Source organism: Pecten maximus, chromosome 16 (assembly GCF_902652985.1).
Source record: "Pecten maximus chromosome 16, xPecMax1.1, whole genome shotgun sequence".
NCBI classification, from domain to species: domain Eukaryota; kingdom Metazoa; phylum Mollusca; class Bivalvia; order Pectinida; family Pectinidae; genus Pecten; species Pecten maximus.
The window spans coordinates 3,709,487-3,735,579 of NC_047030.1; the positions used below are offsets into that span (position 1 = coordinate 3,709,487).

Sequence of the window (26,093 nt, forward strand, 5' to 3'; positions counted from 1 at the left end):
TCTAATTAATATAGATTGTCATCCAAATAATGACACTTCGTTTGTACGGCCATAAACGGCCTCGCTACGACCAGGGTTATGTGTTGATAAATGTCAATGAGACACTCATATTATACACATCACAGAACCATCGAACAGTTAGATGATGATGATCAAATTCGGTCTCTTAAACCTTTAGTCCACGCCAGTACTTGCTGTATTACGGACTGGAGACATGATGTACATGTTAATAGTTACAACATCAAACAAGTCAAACAAGTGTTTAGGCTCTGCTAGGAGGGTACTTAAACGTGAAAGTAAAGTTACTTTACCATTTACATTACTTAAAATTATGTTTGTTTCCTAATACCATGCATCATTTTTTACTCAAATGTTGATGTTTTCGATTCAGGAGTGAAAATGGTCATGGGAAAGTGCAAAATCTATTCACTTCTTCAAATTCAGTTTGAAATCGGGTGGTGGCAAGACATTCGGTTTTTGCTATAAAGTGATATGTTGGGTGATATACTGAGAGAATGTTACCTGTAAATGACAATACAGCTGGAAATCTACAATATACTACTGTCCACTTCAGGACCTCTCCCGAGTTTTCCTATTTAAGAATACATAGTGGTCGATGTTCGAAACATCATCACTTGTAATCGAAGGTGACACAGATATGTACTAATGTACAGGCATTTCAATCGTCATCTAATCCAATATTCCTTTTATCAACAGTATAATGTCTGCGTTAACGTGACTTTTAGCCTTAACACTATTATCTACCGAAGAGAAAAACTCGTAGACAACGTGTCAGTTTCTACACAATGATATGCGTTTTTGATTGATAGATTAGTAAACAACGTAATGGATCTATAGTGATTAATAGTGCATATTAAAACTTAAAGCTCTCTTTTTTTCTTTGACATAGCAATGAGAAATCCTTCAAGAATAACTTACCTCTGACATCCCAATATCACGTATGACTCAATATATCAAATCGTGCATCTTTAATAACCGTTTAACCCCTTTACTGGTTAATGCATGACATATCTCAAATGTAAACAGCCAACCGGGTACAACTTCAGTGAGCCGAACTCTTTAAATGTGCTAATTGGTTATTGGAATAGTGCTTATGCTCCACTGTACACGCTTCGTTAGAGTTAGCAGTTATTAAATGTCATATCATGTGAAGAGTACATCTGATGTCACACCAAGAACGTGTGTTGTTTTATGGGAGACATGTCTTTCTATTTATATACCTAACAACGAATCCTACAAGGCAGACAATGCTGGATGACACAGTTTTACTCGTTTTTTTGCTGTACTGTACTAGCTACTCAAACCTGGCACGTCCTTAAATGACCCTGGCTGTTAATAGGACGTTAAACAAAAACAAACAAACAAACAAACTAGCTTCTCAATATGTATTAAAATGCGTTAATACTAAGACCACTCCATGAACTCAACAGTCAGTATAAAAAGATGTTATGAAATAACTCAAAACTCTATAAATTACTTTTTTCCGCGACAGTCTTAAACAGTTTGTTGTCATAATCTGCACTGAAATATAATAGTCGTGATATGACAAATCCGCCAAAGTGTGATTAAAAAACAAAAAACAAAAAACAAAACCCACTGTAATTAATGTTAGTGAGGAGCATGGCCGTGATTAGCAGAGATTACATTTCTATTCCTTTGTCTATTCGTGATATTTCATCATCAACTTGATAACGTAAATTTCTCATGACATACTGAGTAAAACACAACTATTGTGATAGCTATCTACTTTAATGTAGATGGTAAAACCAGGGTCAGACATATCACCTCAAAGATATGCATGGTTGCACATTGAATAGACAGGAATATCTAGTTTAAACTGAATTGGGGACTATTTGTACTAGGTTTTATCGAAGTAGAGTAGAAAGTTTACCCTGTACAATTGATTGATTTTTAAAAAAAGCAACCAAATTTTACTCAGTTTTGTGTTTTTTAGATAAACACATGTCTAACATAAATCAATAAGGTGAAATACTAGATATATTGACGAAATAATACACTGCTTATCTCTATATCTAATCATTGTACAAAGGACACACAAATGAAAACCATCTTTAAATGTGCTGAATTATCCCGAACTCTGATAACTCGAATAAACTTTAATACCCTACTTAAATCGAAGTCAACATTCAGTTCCCAAGGTAAAAATTCTATGTAAATTTTACTCGTTTACCTCGAATAATCTAGGAATTTTGTTTTTATCTTGGGCCATTGAATTGGTGATAACAACTTTCGATTGTATAGGTAGAATTCGCCAATGTTGTTAGGAGCCAAGATAACTGGAAATCTAGAAGGGAAATCAGATCTGGGATCAACAGCTTATCAGGATAAGATGTTTTCAAGGATGTATTACATAAAGAATACATATACATACAAGTAAATTACTGTAAATTTACTCAATTTGGCGAACTCAAATTTTTGCCTGATATCAAATTTTAACAGAACAGCGCAGGTGAATTTAAGTACCAATATTACTTGCTTTTGGAACATGGAATGCAATTTGCGCAATCATAATTAAGCGGAATGCTTCTAGCGCGGTTATTGCTAAAATAAATTACCGCTAAAACATGTTCTTTTACAGTACCTGTGAACTTCATAATTAAGTAAAAAAAAACTGTACAAGTATAATTTATCCATCCTTAAAACAATTATTACACCTGGGGATTTGAAATGAATATTTTTTCATCATTCTTTTATTATGCATCGTCAATTAAGTATCTAAATTTAGAACAATTAGGGAGAACAGATACATTAAGACGTCTATTACACGTAGATATGTGTAACGTCAATATAACTACCAATTATCTCACACATTCACATAATATATACTTGTAATTACATATATGAACATACATAATAGACACAATGAATTAAAACCTTACAAATTATATCATTAAGACTAACATGTAACAGGAAATGGTTGGACCTATGGTCTATATATTGTGTCCAGCGGCTAGTTCATATATCATATGTGTCTAGGACGCTCGTCTGCTTCGCGTAAATAACTCAAATTTTTCCCCCAAAAAGACAACGACCTATTTAGGAAGTGTAATCTGTCAGTGTATAAAGGAAGACAAAATGCCATGTAGATAAATAATATTACCGACAATTTAAGAAAAAAATACATATGACAAAACATCAAAAATCTGCTATATAGTGGCGTTGTCAGGGCTATGACACAAAGAATCTTTTACGCGAGGCGACGTTTTGTTGGCCTCGGTTGCAGACAAAAGTACAAATGATGTATTTATAGTCATACTTTGGTAAATCTGATACAGGCTTTATTAATTGAAAAATCACACTTCTAAATGAGAATTCACCATTTGAAACATTCTGAGTGTAGTAGCTATTTTAAATGTTACCATATTACGGAGAAGGACGTGTGTGGACTGACAGACACGACGTGCCAGTGGAGTGGTACACGGAGGAATTTGTCGGGGATGTACTCGAACCTCACCTGGTAGCGTCGTCATTTAGCACGGTTACATCCTAGTGTATGGAACACACGGGTATTCTGTGTTGTTAGGCTTTTCTTGTTTGTGATACGATGACATGTGGTTTAGAGTCGTATTACATGACACTACCCGGTATTACTAAATCAGACAATAAACTCATCATGAGATCATTTTTTCAAATCAGCTGAAATTCAAATTCAAATAAGGTGAAATATTTTTTTCGATCCAGAATTTGATCTTCCTTGTAGCAATCATTTATTTTCATTGGCTTATCAGCATCATCATATAATAAAAATATGACGTCGTCATTTGTAACGTCGCTTTTATTAGCCGATACATGTATACTGAAGTATTAAGTTTCTAAGAGAAAAGGTGGAATATCGCAGGGACTGTTCATCAATGTCTCCTCCTCCTCCTCCTCCTCCTCAAAACTGGACTATTTTTTACATATACATGTATATTTCATATTTTGCAAGACAGTTCATTTGGGTTCAAACATTTTTGCATTTTGTCACATTTAATTTTGTTAGTGTTTCAATCAAAGCGGGTTGTCGTTTATTAGCATCAAACACATATTCTGGTAATAATTATGGCATTCTTTAATCAGCAAATATGACAGTATATAGAGTTATATCAGCAGTAAGAAGATACTGATGGAACATTATAAACAAATAATATGTATATCGCTCCACAAAAATACATACTCTTTATACAATATCCTCTATTAGTGTGTATGTACAACACAACCACCTAAAGTAAAACATTTCTGTACTGTATCATATCTAAGTAATTAATATAGAAATATTGTTATTTAAGAGTTGTTTTGTTGTTAGGGACGTTGCATTCTTAAGCTAGTTGTATTACCCTGGACACACTTAATACAAATGTACTACTGTTTTACATAAAACACTTAGACAAACCGTAAATCGAGTTGAAATATATCTTAATACTTTCACATCACCTAGTACTAGGCAATAATTTGAGGTGGCGGTCGGAGATCAATCAATTCAATTGACAAATTGTTAGTTTTAATGTAAACGGTTTTGGACGGTTTTTGTAGCTTTATAAGATAACTTGTTTTTGACATATCTCTTCATCACATTAATACCGGTATTCTCCGTGTTAATTAAATGTTGTTATGTGACTATGTTTTAATTGGTTTGTCGTGTTACAACTTACATCTAACATGTTATAACTGGTAACTCGATATCGCCGATCGAACTGTCGTGTTATTACGCGACTGATGTTTATGGTTCTGAAGTCACCTACACGTAAGATGGGTTTTTTTCGTGATGAGATTTGGCTCCGTATTTACAACCTAAAACCATGTTCGAAGTAACTTGATCGTAAAAAAAAAAGATATGTGACAATCTAAGGCAGATTTACGACTAATCTCAATTGCAGATACCGAAAGCTTCGTGCCTCCTACAATGGTTTTGTTTTTGTGTTAGCTTCATAAATGAGAGATAGGATACCTCCATTGTGAATCAGGAGATTGTACATGTTGGGTCAGCGGTGTTTTTGTTTTGTTTTTCTCATTAATTACTTATCGCCGTGTTCCTGAATAACCTACAGTCAATTTGTACCCTCACTTATCTCTGCTAGTTTTGAACTCGTGTTTATTAACGATGGATACTCCGGATAGGTCCAGAAATATACCCAAATCGCCATCATGGTTAATTGCCATCATGGTACATGTGTTCTAATGAAATATACCTACACAAATCGGCCATCATGGTTAATGTGTTCTAATGAAATATACCTACACAAATCGGCCATCATGGTTAATGTGTTCTAATGAAATATACCTACACAAATCGGCCATCATGGTTAATGTGTTCTAATGAAATATACCTACACAAATCGGCCATCATGGTTAATGTGTTCTAATGAAATATACCTACACAAATCGGCCATCATGGTTAATGTGTTCTAATGAAATATACCTACACAAATCGGCCATAATGGTTAATGTGTTCTAATGAAATATACCTACACAAATTGGCCATCTTGGTTAATGTGTTCTAATGAAATATACCTACACAAATCGGCCATCATGGTTAATTGCCATCATGGTACATGTGTTCTAATGAAATATACCTACACAAATTGGCCATCATGGTTAATGTGTTCTAATGAAATATATCTACACAAATCGGCCATCATGGTTAATTGCCATCATCGTTAATGTGTTCTAATGAAATATATCTACACAAATCGGCCATCATGGTTAATTGCCATCATGGTACATGTGTTCTAATGAAATATACCTACACAAATCGGCCATAATGGTTAATGTGTTCTAATGAAATATACCTACACAAATTGGCCATCTTGGTTAATGTGTTCTAATGAAATATATCTACACAAATCGGCCATCATGGTTAATTGCCATCATGGTACATGTGTTCTAATGAAATATACCTACACAAATCGGCCATCATGGTTAATGTGTTCTAATGAAATATACCTACACAAATCGGCCATCATGGTTAATTGCCATCATCGTTAATGTGTTCTAATGAAATATACCTACACAAATCGGCCATAATGGTTAATGTGTTGTAATGAAATATAGAGTCATCTGTATCTTTAACACAGAGACATTTATTACCTCGAAAGCATCGAGTCACGTGTGACTACAGTTGTCACGTCACGAGTTCAGTTATAACGACTACAGTTATAATTACTACATGAAAAAATGAATTTATTAAACATTAATGTATTATGATATCATAATTGCACTGGCATGTGACTGCACATTTCCAAGTTAATTATCATACAGATTAAACTTTTATCGTTTCATTAACTACAAATAAGTTAAGTTATTATGCATGTACCGGTACACTATCAACCCGGCCATCACGGGAAGATCTATAAACATCGTCATGTAGTGATTTAATCTGATTCATTTAACATATGTTGTAACATATCCTCGCCTATTCTATATACATCAAACAATGAAACACGACAGTGCACGTGAAATGCAAAGTGTTAAAGGGCATATTGATACAACGTTGTACAGATACGTTTTAAGCTGGCCTTTCAACATGCATATACCTGTCCATGTAGGTCAAATTTACTTTACCAAGAAACAGATACAAAATGACACCTGGGGATTTTTTTAAAATGTTAAAATACCTGCTGCAGATAATTTGTTCATTCGAACAACTAGGAAAACATATTACAATGTTTGGTAAAATTCATGACAGGTGACAAATTTTGAAAGTATAAAAAAAAATGTAAATCTTATGGATTTAAGACAGAAGGGGCACATGAGATAGCCTAGGTCAGGGGCAGGATAACTTGTGTAAACAATGGTTTAGTTACATGTCCTACAAGGAGCACATGGTGCCCTGTCACGTGATGTTAGGTGGATCGAGAACGGGAATGTCAACGATGACAAGCGTATTAAGAAACAAAGGAACGAAATCGTTTAATAATTTGGCGTAAGTGCACATTCTTATAGCGGTTTTACCCTTGAATGTTTGAACGCGTTAGAACGCTATGTCTCACCTTATTCCTGCACTTGATTTGGCTGAATCACGTGATTTATGATACACTTGAAATGTTTACAACACCTGTAGACGTGCCATGTGGTGGGAATATAACCAATATATTTGCAATTTTTATCGGGGGAATTGTTTATATAGCATAATATAATTTTCCATAACAAAATACATGTATCCTGGTTTTATTTTCGGTGTACTCCATATTTTATACACTAATAGATGAACATGCTTACATAATGATACAGTTTCAATAAACAAAAATACAAAACATAATCCACATACAAACGCGAATGTTTAAATATGTTAAATTTGATCAGATATGACCCAAAGTTCCACATTACATGTAAGAAGCATTTTACAAATATCAAAGACAGTGAGTCTAATTCAAATGCACAAATGTGTTTGTAAAGAGCACATTTAAGTCCGTGTATCAACTTCCTGAATTGGCAGATCTGCAATAAATCACTCGATTCCGGGCGTCAGGATAGAATAGCTTTGACCTCTCATATAAAAGATATTTTATTTATATACCTTGTGGTTATCGCCACGGTTCTCAGTGTGTCGGAACATAGCATTACCCTGATTAAGCTAGATATACATGGCGGGCAGCCGTTGACCATTTCGGAATCTATAGCCATTTCTCCTTTCACCTTTTTATGGTTTCTATGTATCGTTTGCTGATAGTTAGCCTTTATCCATTTTATCCCGTTTTTCATGTAAAAGTCCCAGCAGAGTAAGGGAAGAGTAAGAGTAATATAATTGCTGAAGACAATAGCCAAGTGTCACATTTGATATATTTATATCCCATTGTCTTTTTGCTTGTAGAGTTGTGGACATGGATGGACCTCGATGAAGGGACGTGTTATATTTTGGTTCCAGTTAAACTACGTTACAAACACGGGTTACGTCATGTTTAAGTTGTACGGTCAGCAATGCCAGAGGTGTAAAAATGGAACGTATGAGCACGCCATGTGGTATCCGGAGGAAGTTGTCAAGGTAATTCAGTAATAAAACGATCCGGTGAGATAAATACGGAACATAACTTAATGTATTTAGTATTTTTTTCGTTTGGGCATTTTTTAATTCTTGAAAGGAAACTATAAACAACAAAACATTTATCAAATTATTGCTTACCCTGTACTCACGGGATGTTAAAAATAAGACCGATATCAAGTGAAGTAGGTTAATTATAAAACAAAATAACGTCATAACGAGTGTTTGGTAACCCTTCAATTCCTTAGTCTAACAACACTGACGATTAATTAAAGTAACACATTCATCAAAATACATTAACGTTAAGTATTTATTGACATTGTGTGATATAATTTGTTTATAAACAGCCATGAGTGATTATATATAGATTTGTTCACTTAGATACATTTTTGAATTTGTTTCCATAATGGATTTCTTTTCATTATAAAAATATTTTTGTCGCTTTTAGGTACTCGGAAATGTATATAACCGGGTTGGACAGATATACTATGGATTTATACGTCCACCACTTCGGATAGACCGAAGAGCAGGGAAACCAAGAAACCAACACAATGCGGAACTGTGCCAAGCCTGCAAGGAGGGTTTATGTCGGGAGGAATGGTCGTTCTCGTGAAGGCAGCGCCATCTGTAATGTCTATATACATATCAAGGGCAGTAACTCCGATTTACCCTGACAATAGACCATGCCAGGGACGTGAAACGAGAAGGGAATCGAGGAAGTGATGAATCTAGCAAAGAGACTATGTCTCATTGTCAAACATTCGTTCTAAATGCAATGACATAATACGTCATTTAAAAATGTGCTGTTTAAGTAGCAAGTGTGTGCTCATTATTTTATTTTAAAATCATGTTTGTATGTAATATATATAATATTTTATTGAATGTTTTGAATTCTACAAATATGTAACATATGCATAGGGGACTGTTGAACAGTCTCGATTCATATGTTTAGTTTAGAATTATTTAAAATTTTATAAATTGTGTTCATTGTATAGAAGGGCATGATTGAATCATCATATTGTATTTCTCTGAGTCTTTTTATTAGATCTGCATACAATAAATCAAACGTTTTGTCCAAACAAAATAGCATTGTCTTAAACTGACGATCTAAGCTCAATACAGTGTTAAACTGCGTTTGTAAACTGTAAAGTATTATCAGGCTGATTATTTCACCAGCATTTGAATATAAATATGCATAGATGTGTTCTTTTATTAAATTGTGCATTTATGTTGTACATAACGAACCTTTATGATACAATTTTAGCTATTATTGTCATGTTTCGTAAATATAGATATACATATTTCATAATATATCAATCATATTTTAGCATAAACATATTTTATCAAACCATTTGAAAATGTCTATATCTTTCAGATTACTCGCGGTGGGTTTAATTTTGCAATATTTGCGGTCATGAAAATAATCACCCAACGAATATTTACATATATATATATATATAATTGTATCTAATGCAGAATAAATAAGGGGAATGTGGCTCGAAATTTGATATCCGCGAGCTATAATTAGCCCCATGAAATATTACAACTTTACAGTAATTAATATATGTGTACCCTTGTCTCAACTGACTAAATATCAGAATGTAATCAAATCAATTTATTTGCAAATTGTTGGATTCGATCGCGATAAATGGTTATATATCAGAATCAGTATCAAAATTCCGTAGTAGTATTATGATCAGGTTTACGCCATTGCTACACAAACACTCTCCAGTGTTAGTACAATCGTAACGTGATTAAAACAGTATTTTTATTTTAAGTCCCATTATAAAGTATATATCCTTACTTACAGTTTTCTTATCAAACCGAATATAAAGGAAGTTAACGCAGGTCACGATATAGGGAAATCTTGTTCTAAAGTTTCTTATAAGTATTTGTTATTTGAGTATTTGTGTGATTGTTTTATATATACATATATAAAAATCCTCTTAATGGATAAACATTTAAACATAAATAGTTAAAGGATCAAAACTACTAAAATTCACCAAAACAGACACGATGGATATTTCTTTATATTATTGCTACTGATTTTCTCTAAAAACAAGTTTTACTTATTTTTCCTGACGTTTAAAAGTCATACGACGACATGTTTACAAACAGATATGATTCTGTTTGATACTTGATGTGCCTTAATTGTACATAACTTATTGTATTATAGTTTACGTTATATAAATGTGTGTATTACCTTTAATGTTTGTTTTTGTATTGCAGTTTAGGTCTTATTAAAAATAAACCTACTGCCAAAGCCTCATTTCAGCTAGATCATATTGAAATGGACCACAGGGTCTTGTATCAAAACCATTCCAAGAACGTTTTTAACTTGTTTCTCATTCTAAATTACTAAAACTGATTTATGCGACATATCAAATATATGTAAATTTAGATAAAGCTATTTTAGGTCACATTGATATGTAAATTAAAATAAAGCTATTTCTATGTTACTTTAAGCGTACTGGAATTTTGACGCATTTCCAAATTTTACCAGATTAGCGCATTCATTGATTGACGCTCCTAAATTATTTTCGAAATAAACAGTATATAGAAAGTGTAATTAACGCAAACCTAATCACGCGCAATTGTTCCAGCGCAAAAAAACCCACTGAAATAAGACTACCGCTAAAATACGTAAATCTTCAGTAATGAATCGATAACAAGACCCAGTGTTATTGTTTGATTGTTAACATTTTTCTGTTTGCTCACCTTCATTTATGTTCGTTTTTGTGTGACCAGGCATTGTTTTAAGTTTGTTAATATCAACTTGTTCCATTAGACGTCTGTGTTTACAATGAGCTATTTTCATATAGATTATCAACTTCTTTAATCAAAAATCATATATAATTTTTATTTTCCACCGTGAAAACTAACTCATCAGCTGAGCTTGGTGTTAATGTTTATACCATTTGACGATGATATATGTACAGAAGAATCAAGAGATTTATTTCTCTGTGAAATAATACGAAAAAGTGTCTCATAGTAAACAATGAACTGACAGCGAGCTAAATGTTAGATATCTGAGCATGTTGAAGTATTATTATGAGAAAGCCACAATGTGCTACTTTTAATACATGTAGTGCGATGGATGCTGCCGTTTGGGTAGATATATCAAGATATCGGTGTATGATTCACACAAAACTTTTAATTTCGAAACTGGTTTTACTTCGAGTTAAGAAGGACCTTGACGCTATCAGTCTACGGGATAACGAGGTTTGGCTGTAACAAGATAGAAAAATTGTTAACATAACATAAAATATACATACATCGCATTGGGGGAGCTGTATGTTAAATTCTATGTGGCATTCGTCACGAGCTAATTTCCTGGTATATACTATTTTAGATCTATGTTCTCCAAAGTTAAAGGGCTGATATTTGACATAATTTAAACTCATCAGTAGTTTATGTTGATGTGATTTGAGAAGTTTTACCGCTATTACATAATTTAATGTTTCTTGATTGTTCGTTTGCAATATTAATTTTTATATTGTCTATTTCAATTAAATAAAAATCTTTCAAGCATTCATGTTTTATGTTTGTATATTGTCCCGATAGAGCGCAATTGCAACACAGAATGGCAAGTGAAAACACGATATCTATTGGATTTGGTTTTAAATCTCCAATTTTACATTTGATGCATACCTAAAACATTAAGGAAATCTGTTGTCAGTTAACCTTACAATATGTCACATATAAGTAATCAATATTTACATTCCCTGTGTGTGTTCTGTAGTTGATCTTACCAACGAAATAAATGTTTTCACTTCGGTAAATTGTAATCCGGCCTGTCCGCCTCGATTCGAGATTCCGCATTCACATGTTTTTTTTTCTAATTTCTACTTTGGTGATTTTTTCTTCATAATCGATGATGGAAATCAAAAGAGTCTGTTAAATATTGAATTTAAAATTTCTCACGGCAATGACAAGAAGATCCTGTTATTTGTTATTGTGGAAATATATTCTTTTTACTTCTTGTAGTTGACAACCTTTCCCGCCAAAATAAAATCAGCTGTTTGGGTATTCCATCAATTGTCGGGCTGTTCCGTCAGTGCGTTTCACGTCCAAAGAATATCAATTATTCAGTTTTTCAATGAATCAAAAATACAAAAAGCTGTCAAAATGAAAATATAGGATTTTTTTCTTTTATCTTTTGATTGATTTTATTCTATTTTTTTTTCTTCACAGTTTAAAAATCAGTAAACAACAAAAAAGAAAAGTTAATTCTTTGGGAATTGTTCAAAAGAAACACAAGATTAGAATATCTTCCAAACAATTGGAGTAAGAGACGTATTTAGGCCCAAATTGATTAACCTGCATTAAACAGCTCTTTCGACCTTCCAAAATTGAGGTATTGATCAAAGGAGACGATGTATGTATCGATGACGTCATAATACCGATGGCATCATTATAAGACGACGTGACCATATCATGAAGCTATCGTACCATAACACAACAGCACTATTTATGAAGGTCTGGTCACATTGGAAGGTTTAGGGCTGAAGAGTGCCTTACTCGACCGAAACCTGTTGGTTGTGGGTAATTATCTATAACATGAAGAGACTGCATTTACGCTGGCCTAAAGACTGAGCCGAACAACGTATCATCAACGCTGGCCTTAAGACTGAGCCGGACAACATGTCACCAACGCTGACCTAAATACAGAGCCATAAAACGTGTCACCAACGCTGACCTAAATACAGAACCACTAACGTGTCACCAACGCTGACCTAAATACAGAACCAGTAACGTGTCACCAATGCTGACCTAAATACAGAACCAGTAACGTGTCGCCAACGCTGACCTAAATACAGAGCCATAAAACGTGTCACCAACGCTGACCTAAATACAGAACCAGTAACGTGTCACCAACGCTGACCTAAATACAGAACCATAAAACGTGTCACCAACGCTGACCTAAATACAGAACCACTAACGTGTCACCAACGCTGACCTAAATACAGAACCATAAAACGTGTCACCAACTCTGACCTAAATACAGAACCATAAAACATGGCACCAACGCTGACCTAAAGACAGAACCAGTAGCGTGTCACCAACGCTGACCTCAATACAGAACCACTAACGTGTCACCAACGCTGACCTAAATACAGAATCAGTAACGTGTCACCAACGCTGACCTAAATACAGAACCAGTAACGTGTCACCAACGCTGACCTAAACACAGAACCAGTAACGTGTCACCAACGCTGACCTAAATACAGAGCCACTAACGTGTCACCAACGCTGACCTAAATACAGAACCAGTAACGTGTCACCAACGCTGACCTAAACACAGAACCAGTAACGTGTCACCAACGCTGACCTAAATACAGAGCCACTAACGTGTCACCAACGCTGACCTAAATACAGAACCAGTAACGTGTCACCAACGCTGACCTAAATACGGAACCAGTTACGTGTCACCAACGCTGACCTAAACACAGAACCATAAAACGTAAGTCACCAACGCTGACCTAAATACAGAACCAGTAACGTGTCACCAACGCTGACCTAAATACAGAGCCACTAACGTGTCACCAACGCTGACCTAAATACAGAACCAGTAACGTGTCACCAACGCTGACCTAAATACGGAACCAGTTACGTGTCACCAACGCTGACCTAAACACAGAACCATAAAACGTAAGTCACCAACGCTGACCTAAATACAGAACCACTAACGTGTCACCAACGCTGACCTAAATACAGAACCACTAACGTGTCACCAACGCTGACCTAAATACAGAACCACTAACGTGTCACCAACGCTGACCTAAATACAGAACCACTAACGTGTCACCAACGCTGACCTAAACACAGAACCAGTAAACGTGTCACCAACGCTGACCTAAATACAGTACCAGTAACGTGTCACCAACGCTGACCTAAATACAGTACCAGTAACGTGTCACCAACGCTGACCTAAATACAGAACCAGTAACGTGTCACCAACCCTCTCCTAAAATTGAGGCAGATAAGATTTTATAACATGCCACAACGCTAGATGTGTTGTGAAATCTGAAATGTAACGACTAATACAAATGTATGGACGAAAGAGAAATCCCTATTAGGAAAGCTTAATGTATCAGTCCTCAGTTGTAAGTATGGCTTCTTTTAAATCTTCCTTGACTTTCTCCAGTACACGTAACTTCATATGGTGCATACAAGAGTCATTACCTTGCAATGACGTGTTTCCAGTTTGCTTCGTCAATTAAAATCTCAATTAGGTGTTCTTTAGCTACGTCATAGCTCTTTCAGTTTCTCTTACATTCGCGACCACATCACAAATCAAACAGGAAAGTTCATACAAAACGGTGGTAGTATTACATGATTGGTCATTCATGGCAGACATTGAGGATCTTTGACGGTAGGAATTATTATCATATTACGTCCTATCATTTAAGCTATATAGAATCGGACGTCCTTGGTGACTGATTGTTCGACAGCAGCTTCATTGCCTCTAACCAGACCCTCATTTTGAGAACCTAACATTTCCTGGATTTGATGTAGAATGGTAGGATGAGTGTTGTCAATACAACGCACGACGCTAAACCTTCCGAAACACATGGTCTTATTTCCCTGGTAATATGGTTTCTAACATGCACCTTCCATATATAGTTTGTCCTCGTTTTGTCCTAAAGCATTATTTTCTCATGAAAAAAAAAAAATAGTTAAAACACTACTTTCGTAACGATATAATTATCCAATTGCTTATTCCTCGATATTCGCTTATGATTTTGTTGCAGTTTTGATAGCGCTGAACGAATGTGTTGGTCATTTGTTTTTTTACTATATATATATAATTGATAATTCACGTTAGTTACAAGAAAATAACTTTTGATCTTTAAACCAGGCAGCTATGTACACTAATGTAAACAGACTGTGACACCAATAAGAACTCTATACCTAATGATAGAAATTAGCAGTGGTCTTCAGTGTGTCCATGCTCTTTAATTGTTTCCTGAAATCAATTTGAGATGAAGACAATCATATCCATCGTTGCTCTCAGTGTATAATTTGTTATTGATAGTGTAAAGATTGTTATTGAAGATAAATTATGAATAAAAAGACAATTGTCATTATGAACGATAGAGAAACAATACGAATGACAAAGGTAAATACCATACAATAGATATCGAAATAAAAAATAGAATGAAGAAACAATATGGATGACAAAGATACTGAGTGTCCGCTTTCCGTTTGTACAAACTTTCAGTTCAGTTAAGGGTCATCTATATAGAAGAATAATGTTGAATTTCAAACATGAAAAAATATATTTTAAAATACACACAAATAGTCATGTGATATACCAAAATGTTTGTTTGGACAATTTGATGTAAATGCTAACAGTTTTGTCTATAGAGGACATTGTGCTAAGATGTAGCATGGAATCATTCTAAGTCACACAAATAATCAAACCTGAAAATAGCCAAGCTGTTAAGCTCACAATAGTCTTTAGCTCAGGGTAGGATCATTTGTTTGAACAGATTTGACTATGTAGGTATAGACACTTATTTTGTTTGCTGTGAATAACATCACACAAATATGGCGTAAAGGGAGGCGCTCCAATCAATAAAAATACTCCTACATAGTAAGAAGGACCTTTTAAGACAAATTGTTGAACTGTTGAGTTTTGGGCCTTTTTCAGAAATATGCATATTTTACTCAAATCTCAACGGTCGACCTTTCTTTTTCTCAAAGCAGTCTTCTTGTCGTTCTAGAGTTCTTTATAGTGTCTAATAGGAGTATCTGTGGTGTTTTAAATACCTCTGTACATTTTGTATATGCCATATGTGAGTGATATCATTCACAACCGCTATTAGCATTTCAAGGTCAAAATAAAAATGGTGTTTATACATATTATAAAGTCAAATCTGGTTGTAACCAATGCTCCTATTTTGTGCTTTAGACTCTTGTGAACAAAACTACATGGTTATTTTGTGCAATATAAGCGGAACAAATAACCCGTTTATGTCCCCCTGAAAAATGCATTTTTCTCATGTTCTCTTGAAATTTACAAACAGCTTTAAAAATTACATGTCAACAGCAGGTCCCATGGGTTTGCCATGATACATACTAAAAGTTCATCATGTTACTTCTGTGATATTGCACCATAGTAGGAATTTATAGGATTTTAAAATATCACTGTTTTAACTTGATTTGCTATTAGCAACGCCCCTTAAAATACTTTTCCTTTGACTATACAGAATATATGATAGTATAAGTGTTTGCTGTACATATTCATAATTTAATGACATCAGAACAGGTTAACTTGATATAAGTGCTTGTTTATTTTAGTTTAATTAGAATGGAAGGATGATATTTGACGGCTACCTTTGTATGTAGAAAAAAAACACATCAAGAAAGTGATGTTTGAATGTCGGTTCTTCAGGCTCATATTCCTCACAATGTTTTAAAATGTCAACTCTGCAAAATGTCGTACTGCTGTTAAGGAAAGATGGTGCTCTATTTGGTCACATAATTACACAGAGAAAACGCAGACAATAACGCATAAGATATATTGGGGTCAATCTCGACAACAGCTCATGTTGCTTTCTTCAGAATCACAGATAAAGAAAAAGCGGAAATGCGTGATTGACAAGTTATGCAGGTGACCATCCTCTTCTGAGGTAATTTGCAGAGGTAATTTGTAAACATGAAGTGAGGTCCATTGGCCAGATTTAATACTCACTATATAACACAACGAATTCTTAACTTTTAAAGGGATTGTACCAAACACAAAGATATTAGCACTTTCCAAAAACATTGAGAGGTAGATACAGCAGAACCAAATTGATTCAAACTGAACCGTAAAGCTGTTTTGACCTCCCGAGACTCGTCAGTATTGTAAGGGACATCGTATAGCTACATTTGTATGTCGTTCTTCTAGGTCTCGTCAGTGATATTAGGGACATCGTAGAGCTGTGTCGTCCTTCTAGGTCTCATCAGTGATGGTTGGGACATCGTACAGCTATGTCATCCTTCTAGGTCTCGTCAGTGATGGTTGGGACATCGTACAGCTATGTCATCCTTCTAGGTCTCGTCAGTGATGGTTGGGACATCGTACAGCTATGTCATCCTTCTAGGTCTCGTCAGTGATGGTTGGGACATCGTACAGCTATGTCATCCTTCTAGGTCTCGTCAGTGATGGTTGGGACATCGTACAGCTATGTCATCCTTCTAGGTCTCGTCAGTGATGGTTTGGAAATCATACTGCTTTTTTGTTCTTCTAAAACTCATCAGTGACGCTAAGTGTCTAAAATGTTGATACCAAGAAAATTGCCAAAAATAAAGGTGAAAATGGCCGAAATGGGGTAATAAGGGGAGGTGTAATAAACCGGTAATTCAATAAATTCAATAAGTGTCACTGCTCAAATAGATTAAAATGTGACAAGAAAAAATACGGTAATTATTAAAAATTACGACAATAATGCAGGTTGAAAAATGTTGTCTATAAACTTTTGCAAAAGATGTCTCGTTATTGAAACATCTTAGAGTTCTCCTATTACCGTGAATACATAACATATACTAATGTGCATTTTGGGTTTAGCAAAGTTGTGTCCCTTCCATTCAAATTTTTTTAAAACATGTCGCTGAAAGGAGGATAACTCTCGCTATATTTTATCTGATTTCGCTTTGTGTTGCTTACATTGTTGCTAGTTTTTAGAATACATTGTAATAAGGTTTCGATTCGTCTAAAACTTTAAACATGAATGATATACATTGCTGCCTTTATTATTGATTTAGTCGGGTCAGACTAGTCAAGGTTGTGGCTAGTGATATTTAGCTGTGGTGTCGTGGACGAACCCTACATTGAACTTTGTTAGATTTGTTCTTACGAGCGGAAATAGGACTGCAGTGTAAAAGACAGTTAGAAAAGAAATGGGGTCCGCAAATCAAAATAAGTATATTTAAGTATGACATTTAAATAAAACATAATTTTTATCATCATCACCATGCTTACGTGTTAATCGTTACGTTTCAACGGGACACTTAAAAAAAAAAAAAACAACTTAATGTTTTAATGGTTTGTTATTCCATTTTTTTAATCTACATGTATTTTATTGATTGGTTTTTTTTTCTTTGTTTAACAATCGAGCTAATCATTGACAATTAGTAAAAAGTTCATGGCCACCATTATAATAACAATGTTATTGTTCTCCGCCGCAACCCGTATATCGACTGTTGTTAGCAATCACACCCAGACATTTTGTTTGTGTGTATGTGTGCGGGAGTAATTCTCCTTCGGTCATTTACGAAAGTTTGTCTGTTAGCTTTGTCTTTACTTGTTGGCGGACTGTCAAATTTATTCATTATTATTGTCATCGAAATACTGGTAATTATCTGCGTAGGAGTCGAACATCTCGAGTCCCCTTTTGCCCAAATGTGTCTTATTGTGACGGGGGACAGTTCCTTGTGTGAGATGAAGATCGTCGTTTATTCTTTTGATGGAGCCTGATATTTCCATAGACAATTAATTTTGAAAGATCACTGGAGTTTATTTTCATTCATTAATAACACATTGTTTTCGTTAATATGGTTATGAACTTTTTATGCATTAATGGAATCATATTGTAATATCATATTTTTGTTACATTTAGCAAACGCTGATTAAAAAAAAAGAATTTTTTTCGAACTTATGTTAGTCCTGTTGTCGAAGGCCTAACGTTCAAACACATTTTACCAAAGTTTCTTCTGTTTCACAATTCAACATTAAGCATAATGGCAGGTAGTCTGACAGAAAAAACCCCAAAGTTACAAAGTCACTTACTAGTCAGTAGCGATTTCCTGGTGAGCTTAACAAATAACGGATGACCAGCATCATTTAGATTTCATTTTAATTTCTCATTTAATAACTTTTACCATAATTACCAGATTTCGGATATGTTGGTATAGACAATGCGTATCTATTTGCCACACTATACGCACCGTAACCTGTATAACCAGTCCCTGGTCCAAGACCACCACCCAGTCCATTGACTGTTCCTGTAGGTATACCTATACGGCCGACCCCGCTTGCACACCACAGTCTTCTACAAGAGTCTGTCACACACATGGCACAGGTAGGATTCCAAGGCACAACCTGAGCTAAACCTCCGGATCCTCGTCCGGTATTTCTAAAGGATCCGCTTCCGCCGGAACAGTATCTCAAATAGCATTGATAGTTATTCATTCGTATACACAGAGCACATAAGGCGTCCACTCCAAATCCCCCAAAGGCGAAACCTTGTCTCGTACCGGTTGTAAGCCCATTTGGATCGGATCCACCAACTTTGTATATAAAAAAAAGACAGAATCTATCAAAGTACATCATCTCATAGTTAACCTGCTATCCAGTGAATTCGTCCTTATAATAATAATATTGAATATAGATGTATGTTACTAGTGTAATATTCCCTTAGTTTTGTTTTCATTTCAGTATGAGTTTTTATGGCCCTTGTCTCGAAGATTTATTTTCTGTCCGCCAAGAATCGCAACAATAAAACAAAACATTATTTCAGTCGATTAATCAATGCTCTGAAAATATCGATAATTCAATACTTGTCCGATATTAATGTCTACGATGTAAAGATCTTCTAGTTTGTCGTAATGTCGCTTCCACTGTTCGCATAACTTTATTAATAATTAAAAAATACACAGCATATCATGTCAATGCTTCATCATGTATCTATTCAAGCCATTGTGTTCCATCCTTGAAGGACTGCATTTCAATATCAATAAAATTAGAGACAAAATGTCCTAAAGTGTTCATATCTAGAAATAAAATAAAATATGGCAGAGCATCAGAATGTACGACATACAGATATATACCGTCCTAGCAATCATGATTATCCGTGATGATAGTTAGACACAACACGTCCCAGTGTACGACAAACAGATATATACCGTCCTAGCAGTCATGATTACCCGTGATGATAGTTAGACACAACACGTCCCAGATATATACTGTCCCAAAAATCATGAAGAATCTTGCTTTGATATCAGTCTAAAATTGAAACATTACTTGTAAGAACAATTGACTCAGATAATAGGTATTAAATGAACAAATAACGTGAGGTACCACATCAATTCATTATGATCTAAAACTAAAACAATAAAATAATAACATAAAACACAAACAAAAGACACACAATAAAAGTAAATTGACAATAGTTACCTGTTGTTTTGGGTCCATATCTGAGGGCGTCCAGTCTGTTTACTGACGATACAAGGAGGAAGCAAACATACAAAATCAGACGGGAACAAGAGTCCATTTCGTAAATTATTTCCTCGGTGACTTTTTGACGGGCCAATCCTTCAGAATACCTCCAATATCAGAAAATAGCAAGCGTTACTGTCATATAAACTCACCGCAATATGGGAAGCATGCATGTGGTAGACCTACATTGTTTTATGATGCATAAACTCGCTGCAATAGTTTTCATATAGTGGTGGAGTGATTCTTGCGTTTTAACATCATGTACCTTTTACCTATAATGGGACAAGGAAATATACTTCTGATACCATTGTTTTTTTTCCTTTGTCTCGACCATGCTTTGGATTGCCTGTGTTTTTAAGGTTGAACCGATCTCAACGAAAGCCAAGTGTCAGAGTTCAATGAATATGACTTATTTGATCAAACATTTACACTAACACCAAAAACTGATATCCGAGAAAATTATTTCTATTTAGAAAGTAAAAGTTTTGAGTGCATTTTCATGTAAAAATGAAATATATTCGTATCTACCAGTAGATTAGGTAGACTGAACTTAAAAATAGTCACAGAGATAGCAAAATTATTTTATTTAATCAAATAAAACTCGAAACAAAGAGTCATAAACTCAGAATTGTGATCATACTTACCTTTCCACTGTTATTCAAAGCCCTAATCCCTATTACGTCTATCTCCTCTGGAAACTGTTCTAGTGGTATCGGCCATGCTAATGAGAAAGCCACTGTCGATCAAAACCCTATGTAGTTTATCAAAATGTTCATACAGGATTTGTCTTCGTTATTTTTGTTAAGTAATGTAATGTACAAATTGATTGGTTGGCAATTTTACTAAAAAAATAACTAAAACAAAATAGACAAGAAGGTATAGTGTATCGTTAGGTTTAGTTAAAAGGGTTATTGGTAAGCTAACCAACACGAACACACCTGGATCAAAGTTCGAACATCATTTTCACCTGGTGTTTCCTGTCAATTTCTAGCGGCCTTTAATGGAGATATTGTTTAACAAGGCTGGTGGTAGTGACAGGGCCAGTGACACGGACAGTATAACTGACGGACGTTTCATCAGAGGATGTTCTGTGTTAAATGTGTCTTTACAATGTATGTAACTGATCCTTCAATGCATGTCAGACCTGTTAGTTCAATCAAAGTGTAGATCGTGAGTGTCAAAACGGTTCTGTTTAAATAGAAACAATTCCGCTAAAGAGTTACAAGTCTGAGTCATACTATAGAACAGTAATGTTGTCATGGGAAGGTTCACTTTTTGTCAGTTGCGAGTTGCGAGTTGCAAAATGCGAGATGCGAGTTACAAAATGCGAGTTGCGAGTTGCCAATTGCGAGTTGCAAAATGCGACTTGCAACTCGCATTTTGTAACTCGCAACTCGCATTTTGCAACTCGCAACTCGCATTTTGCAACTGCCATTGTGTAACTCACAACTCGCACTTTGCAACTCGCATTTTGTAACTCGCAACTCGAAGAAAAGAAACCCTCTGTCATGGCTGTACATCTACAAATTCAAAAAGAAGCAATTTCCTTGGAGGATTACATATCACTAACATCTACCAAAGATTTTCCTAGCTCAAAATGTCCTATTAACGATACAAAACGTTACCTAATCTTTCTGACTTTTACTACCTCTGTTTCACCCGTGTAAATTACGGATCCGACCAGGCCAATTACTGTTGATAATTATAGTAACAAATGGTCAATTTTATTCTAACACTTAATGAAAAGTTTATCTTATACGAAAGGCTTCTCTACGTTTAGTTCAAACAAACAAATCGCCAAATATCCATTTGTCGTGTCATCCTATCAGAGTCTAGATACAATTTGTATAATGACATCAAGGTGGGTTCAGGTTAGGTCTTACGTATGTCGTTTCAATACTATTACATGGTATTTACTTTATTGCTCTTTTTAAATATTGATTACTTGTATTTATGACATTTACGAGACAATCAAAACTCCAGCATCGGGGGTTATCGAGGGTGACGTTTATGTACACTTATCGACGATCTAGAGGAATTGTTAATACAACGAATATATCGGAAGATGCAGTGAATTTGACGTTTTTCATTATTCTAAAACAAATTAACATCATTACAAGCAGCATTGATACTAATATTAATTACTTCACAAAGAAACCCTTTCATACTCAGTAAGATTTGGCGTTATTAACGATTATTCTTAGGAAGTTGTTAATACATGTTTCATTTGTTATTGTTAAAGCGACTTTAACTGTAAAATTCACTGTTGTTAAATATTATCGGGCGTAATATTTAAGAAAATATATGTAATAAAAATCGAAGCAAACATAATAGGTTTCTTAACGTATCTACATACCCTCTGCGTCCCTTAGTCAAATAGTTATTTATAGCACTGACTATCTGAATGATTGGTGTTGTTCTATTGAAAAATATCTACATATGTTCGTTTTGTTCATTATTGTTTGTATGTATGATGGTATGTACATCTCAATATGTCAATCCTAATAAATTCAGGGGTAAAAATGTGCGTCATCAGCTAGTTCACACACACACTTTAGGCGGATAATAATATATCGTCGGTTCGGAGGTAAGTCAGACGTAGTTAATGTATTAGGTAGCAGTGTACAGTAAAAATGCCAAATTCTGAAAAATATGGCACATGTTTTAGATATGTAAACATTGCCAGTTAACCTTACATATAACCTCTAATAAAGTATATATATTTGAAATCTGTACAACATTTGCAATTTTAATAGAGCTCTGAAGGATAAGTAAACTGATTTTTAGAGCTGTGAATACCATGGTAACAGCTTAAAAATTCTCAAAAATTGCAAAATATTATGATATTTGACCCAAAATGGCACAATTCTCTACACAATTTTTTTTCTGAAACCTATTTAAAATTAAATATCTCTATCCCAAAGACAGAATTAAATTTGTTTGGACATATGTTGTAAATTAAGTTTTTCCGCTATCTTACCTTTTCTGTGGGCTTCCATTTTGCGCTGTAGGCAAAACTAAATTTCCTGTGTAAACACACGTTCGGAAAATCCGGATATTTAAAATCCGGAACCAATTTATTGATTTTTGTTTTAATAAATGTGAAGCCTGTATGTACTACTTCATACTGAATATACCAATTATAGTGTACATTTATTTTTCATTTTTTATGCATATCATAATACAGGAGTTATTTGCTTAACAAAAAAATTGCCCATGGCCAGGCTGTCTTACTGTGGTGTGCTACCTTAACACCGTCATGATTTAAACCGCTATATGCCCAAAGTACCCATTGTATCTGCATTGCTGTTTGACCAAACAGTCCCGTTTTATCCCGCTTTAGTGTTTTTTCAAACATTCTGGACAAGTTCGATTTACACGGTAGTTCACTCGCACACTTACGTCCAGTCGTTCCTTTTTCAGTCTGTTTCGCACACATTTGTTTAATTATGATGCAGCTGAAATATCCATTCACGTCATATAAAAAATACTGTCCTGAAATACATTTGTATGAATACATATTGCCCAATAATCTGGCATTTCACAATTGTTTTGTGGCATTTATGTACATGTATCTTGTTCAAACCCATAAATGACATTTCACATATTGGATACAAATCTTGTCTTCTTTCTAGAACTATTCCAGTATGACAAGAAAGAAATTCACAGCTGACTCAGCATGTGTAGAAGAATCAGAAAAGGAAATTTCTAACGCCCATAGGTGTAGTCACCATTTAAAACATTTCAAGGTAAGCGTTTCTAAAAACCCCATGAGATTTCTAATATCTGCTTGCTACAACAACTGTTTATATAAGTGCATATGATATTTTAGATATTCAACTACGAAGTGTCTCAACTTTATATATGTAAACTGTTTTACTTCTCTTTCAAGAATCTTGATTCCCGCCACAGTGTGCATTTGCGTTACGAACAAAACATGAAGACTTTCAATCACACCGACGATGTCTCAATGATGATCATGTTATTGTGCTTGTTAGGTATAACCGTATTTGATTTGCATTTTATAGTTTTTTCACGGGAGACTACAAACTAAGTCATTAAAATCAAACATTGAATATGTTCAACGAAAGTAGCCCGTGAACAATTTCGCTGGTAATCGTGGGTTGCCAAATACTTGGGTCATCTGGCCTGTCATTACATCTATTAGTTTGATTGGAATTATCCTATCTTTCATCATCGTTCTATACGTTTCTCGCAAGAGGGGGGGATTAAGGTTTGCATATAGCTCTCCGTTATGTTATAAGACGTCATAATGCAAGATAGAATACATAACGTCACGATTTGGTGTACATTTGTGAGTCGTTGACAGGGGTCGCTATGAATTCTGGAAGAGATTGAGCTACCTCGATCTATTTTGCTATAAAATATAATAAACACAATTTCTAACAACCAAATATGTTTCACTCGTGTGGCTTATATCAAAATATTAGCCCAACTCGTGAAATATATTTGGTATCACTGAGGACACTGTTAGATATCCTCCATATATTGTCTTCAATTTGCAATGTTTTTATATAGCAATATATGTATATCGAAAGAAAATGCTCCAAATTTGTTTTATAATCACAAGAGTTTACTGTATAGCGATTCAATATACTATTAAAATGTATATACACATTAAATAATAATGTATCTTATCAACATTTGGAGTTGAGAAAGAAATAACATTCACAACTTTCAGATGTAAATGGTCGATAATTTCCGGAAAACACAATTACCAGAAGAGACGAACAATGTAGTGTGAGGTTACATATCATGTGTTTTCACGAAATCATCCGCAAAAATAAACAGAATTTCGTTTAAAGGGAGGTAACTCATAAGAGGTAAAACGTGCCTTACCTGTGCTTCATCGCACACTGACGTGTACTTACTTAAGTAATATTTAGTGGTGTCACATTTTTGAGTAATGATTAGTAATGTAATATTTTGTAGTAATATTAAGTGATACATGTTGTTTTATTTACACATACTATCATAAACTTGGGTATAATAAAGAGTTAGGTTACGTTTTTTTTCGTACATATTATTTGCTGGATTGGTTTAGAATGGACTGGATTAGTGGAAATTATTATTTCAGCATTTATCAATATTAAGTTATGTTGTACATCTATGATAAAACCATTACTTGATATTCTATTGTATTACATTTCACAAGTTAAATAACAACAAATATCACTTTGGTAGAAACTTTATTATCATATATTCTCTACTTATTACATAGCTTTAGTTCTTGGCCGACCAGAGCGGCGGTTTCCCATCAACAAGATGATATCCTCCTATTTGGTTCAGTTCGGATCCAAATGAAGCGAACGTAGCATAACGGAATATTTTGCTAGGCACTGCATTACATTTTGCATTTTTAATGTTGTAGACATTTCTAAATAAAACCTTACCAAGTTAGAGCAGAAATTTGCTAAAATCGCGTTTAAACAGCCCATTCAGATGGCGCCGTCTACTTTTTAAGTATTTAAGTGTAACATTAAAAGGAAATATTTTGCTACTTAATCCTTTATTCTTACTCTCATTCTTATCATTTCGTCTTTTAAATGAACAATTGAATACTTTCTATTCAATATAACATAATTCACACATATGACTTTGGTTTGTTTGGTTTGTTTTTGTTTAACGTCCTATTAACAGCCATGGTCATTTAAGGACGTGCCAGGTTTTGGAGGTGGAGGAAAGCCGGAGTACCCGGAGAAAAACCACCGGCCTACGGTCAGTACCTGGCCACTGTCCCACTTAGGTTTCGAACTCGCAACCCAGAGGTGGAGGGCTAGAGAATAAAGTGTCGGGACACCTTAACCACTCGGCCACCGCGGCCCCTCGCATGACAGAATACACCTATATTTTGTTTAGATATTT

General features: G+C 34.7%; 2 protein-coding genes across 3 annotated transcripts in view; one reads left to right on the forward strand and one right to left on the reverse strand.

Annotated features, from left to right (window-relative positions):
• LOC117314639 (receptor-transporting protein 3-like) overlaps positions 1–11,530 on the forward strand; it is a 32,838-nt gene extending 21,308 nt beyond the window's left edge. The window contains exons 3-4 of the mRNA XM_033868718.1: positions 7,832–8,002; positions 8,448–11,530. Of these exons, the coding sequence (XP_033724609.1) occupies positions 7,832–8,002; positions 8,448–8,612 (336 nt within the window). The 3' untranslated portion in view covers positions 8,613–11,530. The remainder of the gene's footprint in view (positions 1–7,831; positions 8,003–8,447) is intronic.
• A 7,298-nt stretch (positions 11,531–18,828) lies between these two features.
• Positions 18,829–20,954, reverse strand: LOC117314644. Of its 2 annotated transcripts, XM_033868723.1 has the most exons (3): positions 20,852–20,954; positions 20,166–20,314; positions 18,829–19,279 (listed from the first exon to the last, which is right to left on the reverse strand). In XM_033868723.1, the coding sequence occupies exons 2-3, from the start codon at positions 20,260–20,262 to the stop codon at positions 18,858–18,860; spliced, it is 519 nt and encodes a 172-aa protein (XP_033724614.1). In that variant the 5' UTR covers positions 20,263–20,314; positions 20,852–20,954; the 3' UTR covers positions 18,829–18,857. The 2 variants fall into 2 exon arrangements, with proteins under 2 accessions (XP_033724614.1, XP_033724615.1); XM_033868724.1 differs by lacking the exon at positions 20,852–20,954 and having other exon boundaries at positions 20,166–20,317.
• Between the last annotated feature and the right edge of the window lie 5,139 nt (positions 20,955–26,093).

Coding starts and splice junctions, on each gene's coding strand:
- LOC117314644 (XM_033868723.1), bottom strand. CDS start 20,262: ATGGACTCTTGTTCCCGTCTGATTTTGTATGTTTGCTTCCTCCTTGTA. Junction 19,280..20,165: donor ATATGGACCCAAAACAACAG/GTAACTATTGTC, acceptor TTATATACAAAG/TTGGTGGATCCGATCCAAAT.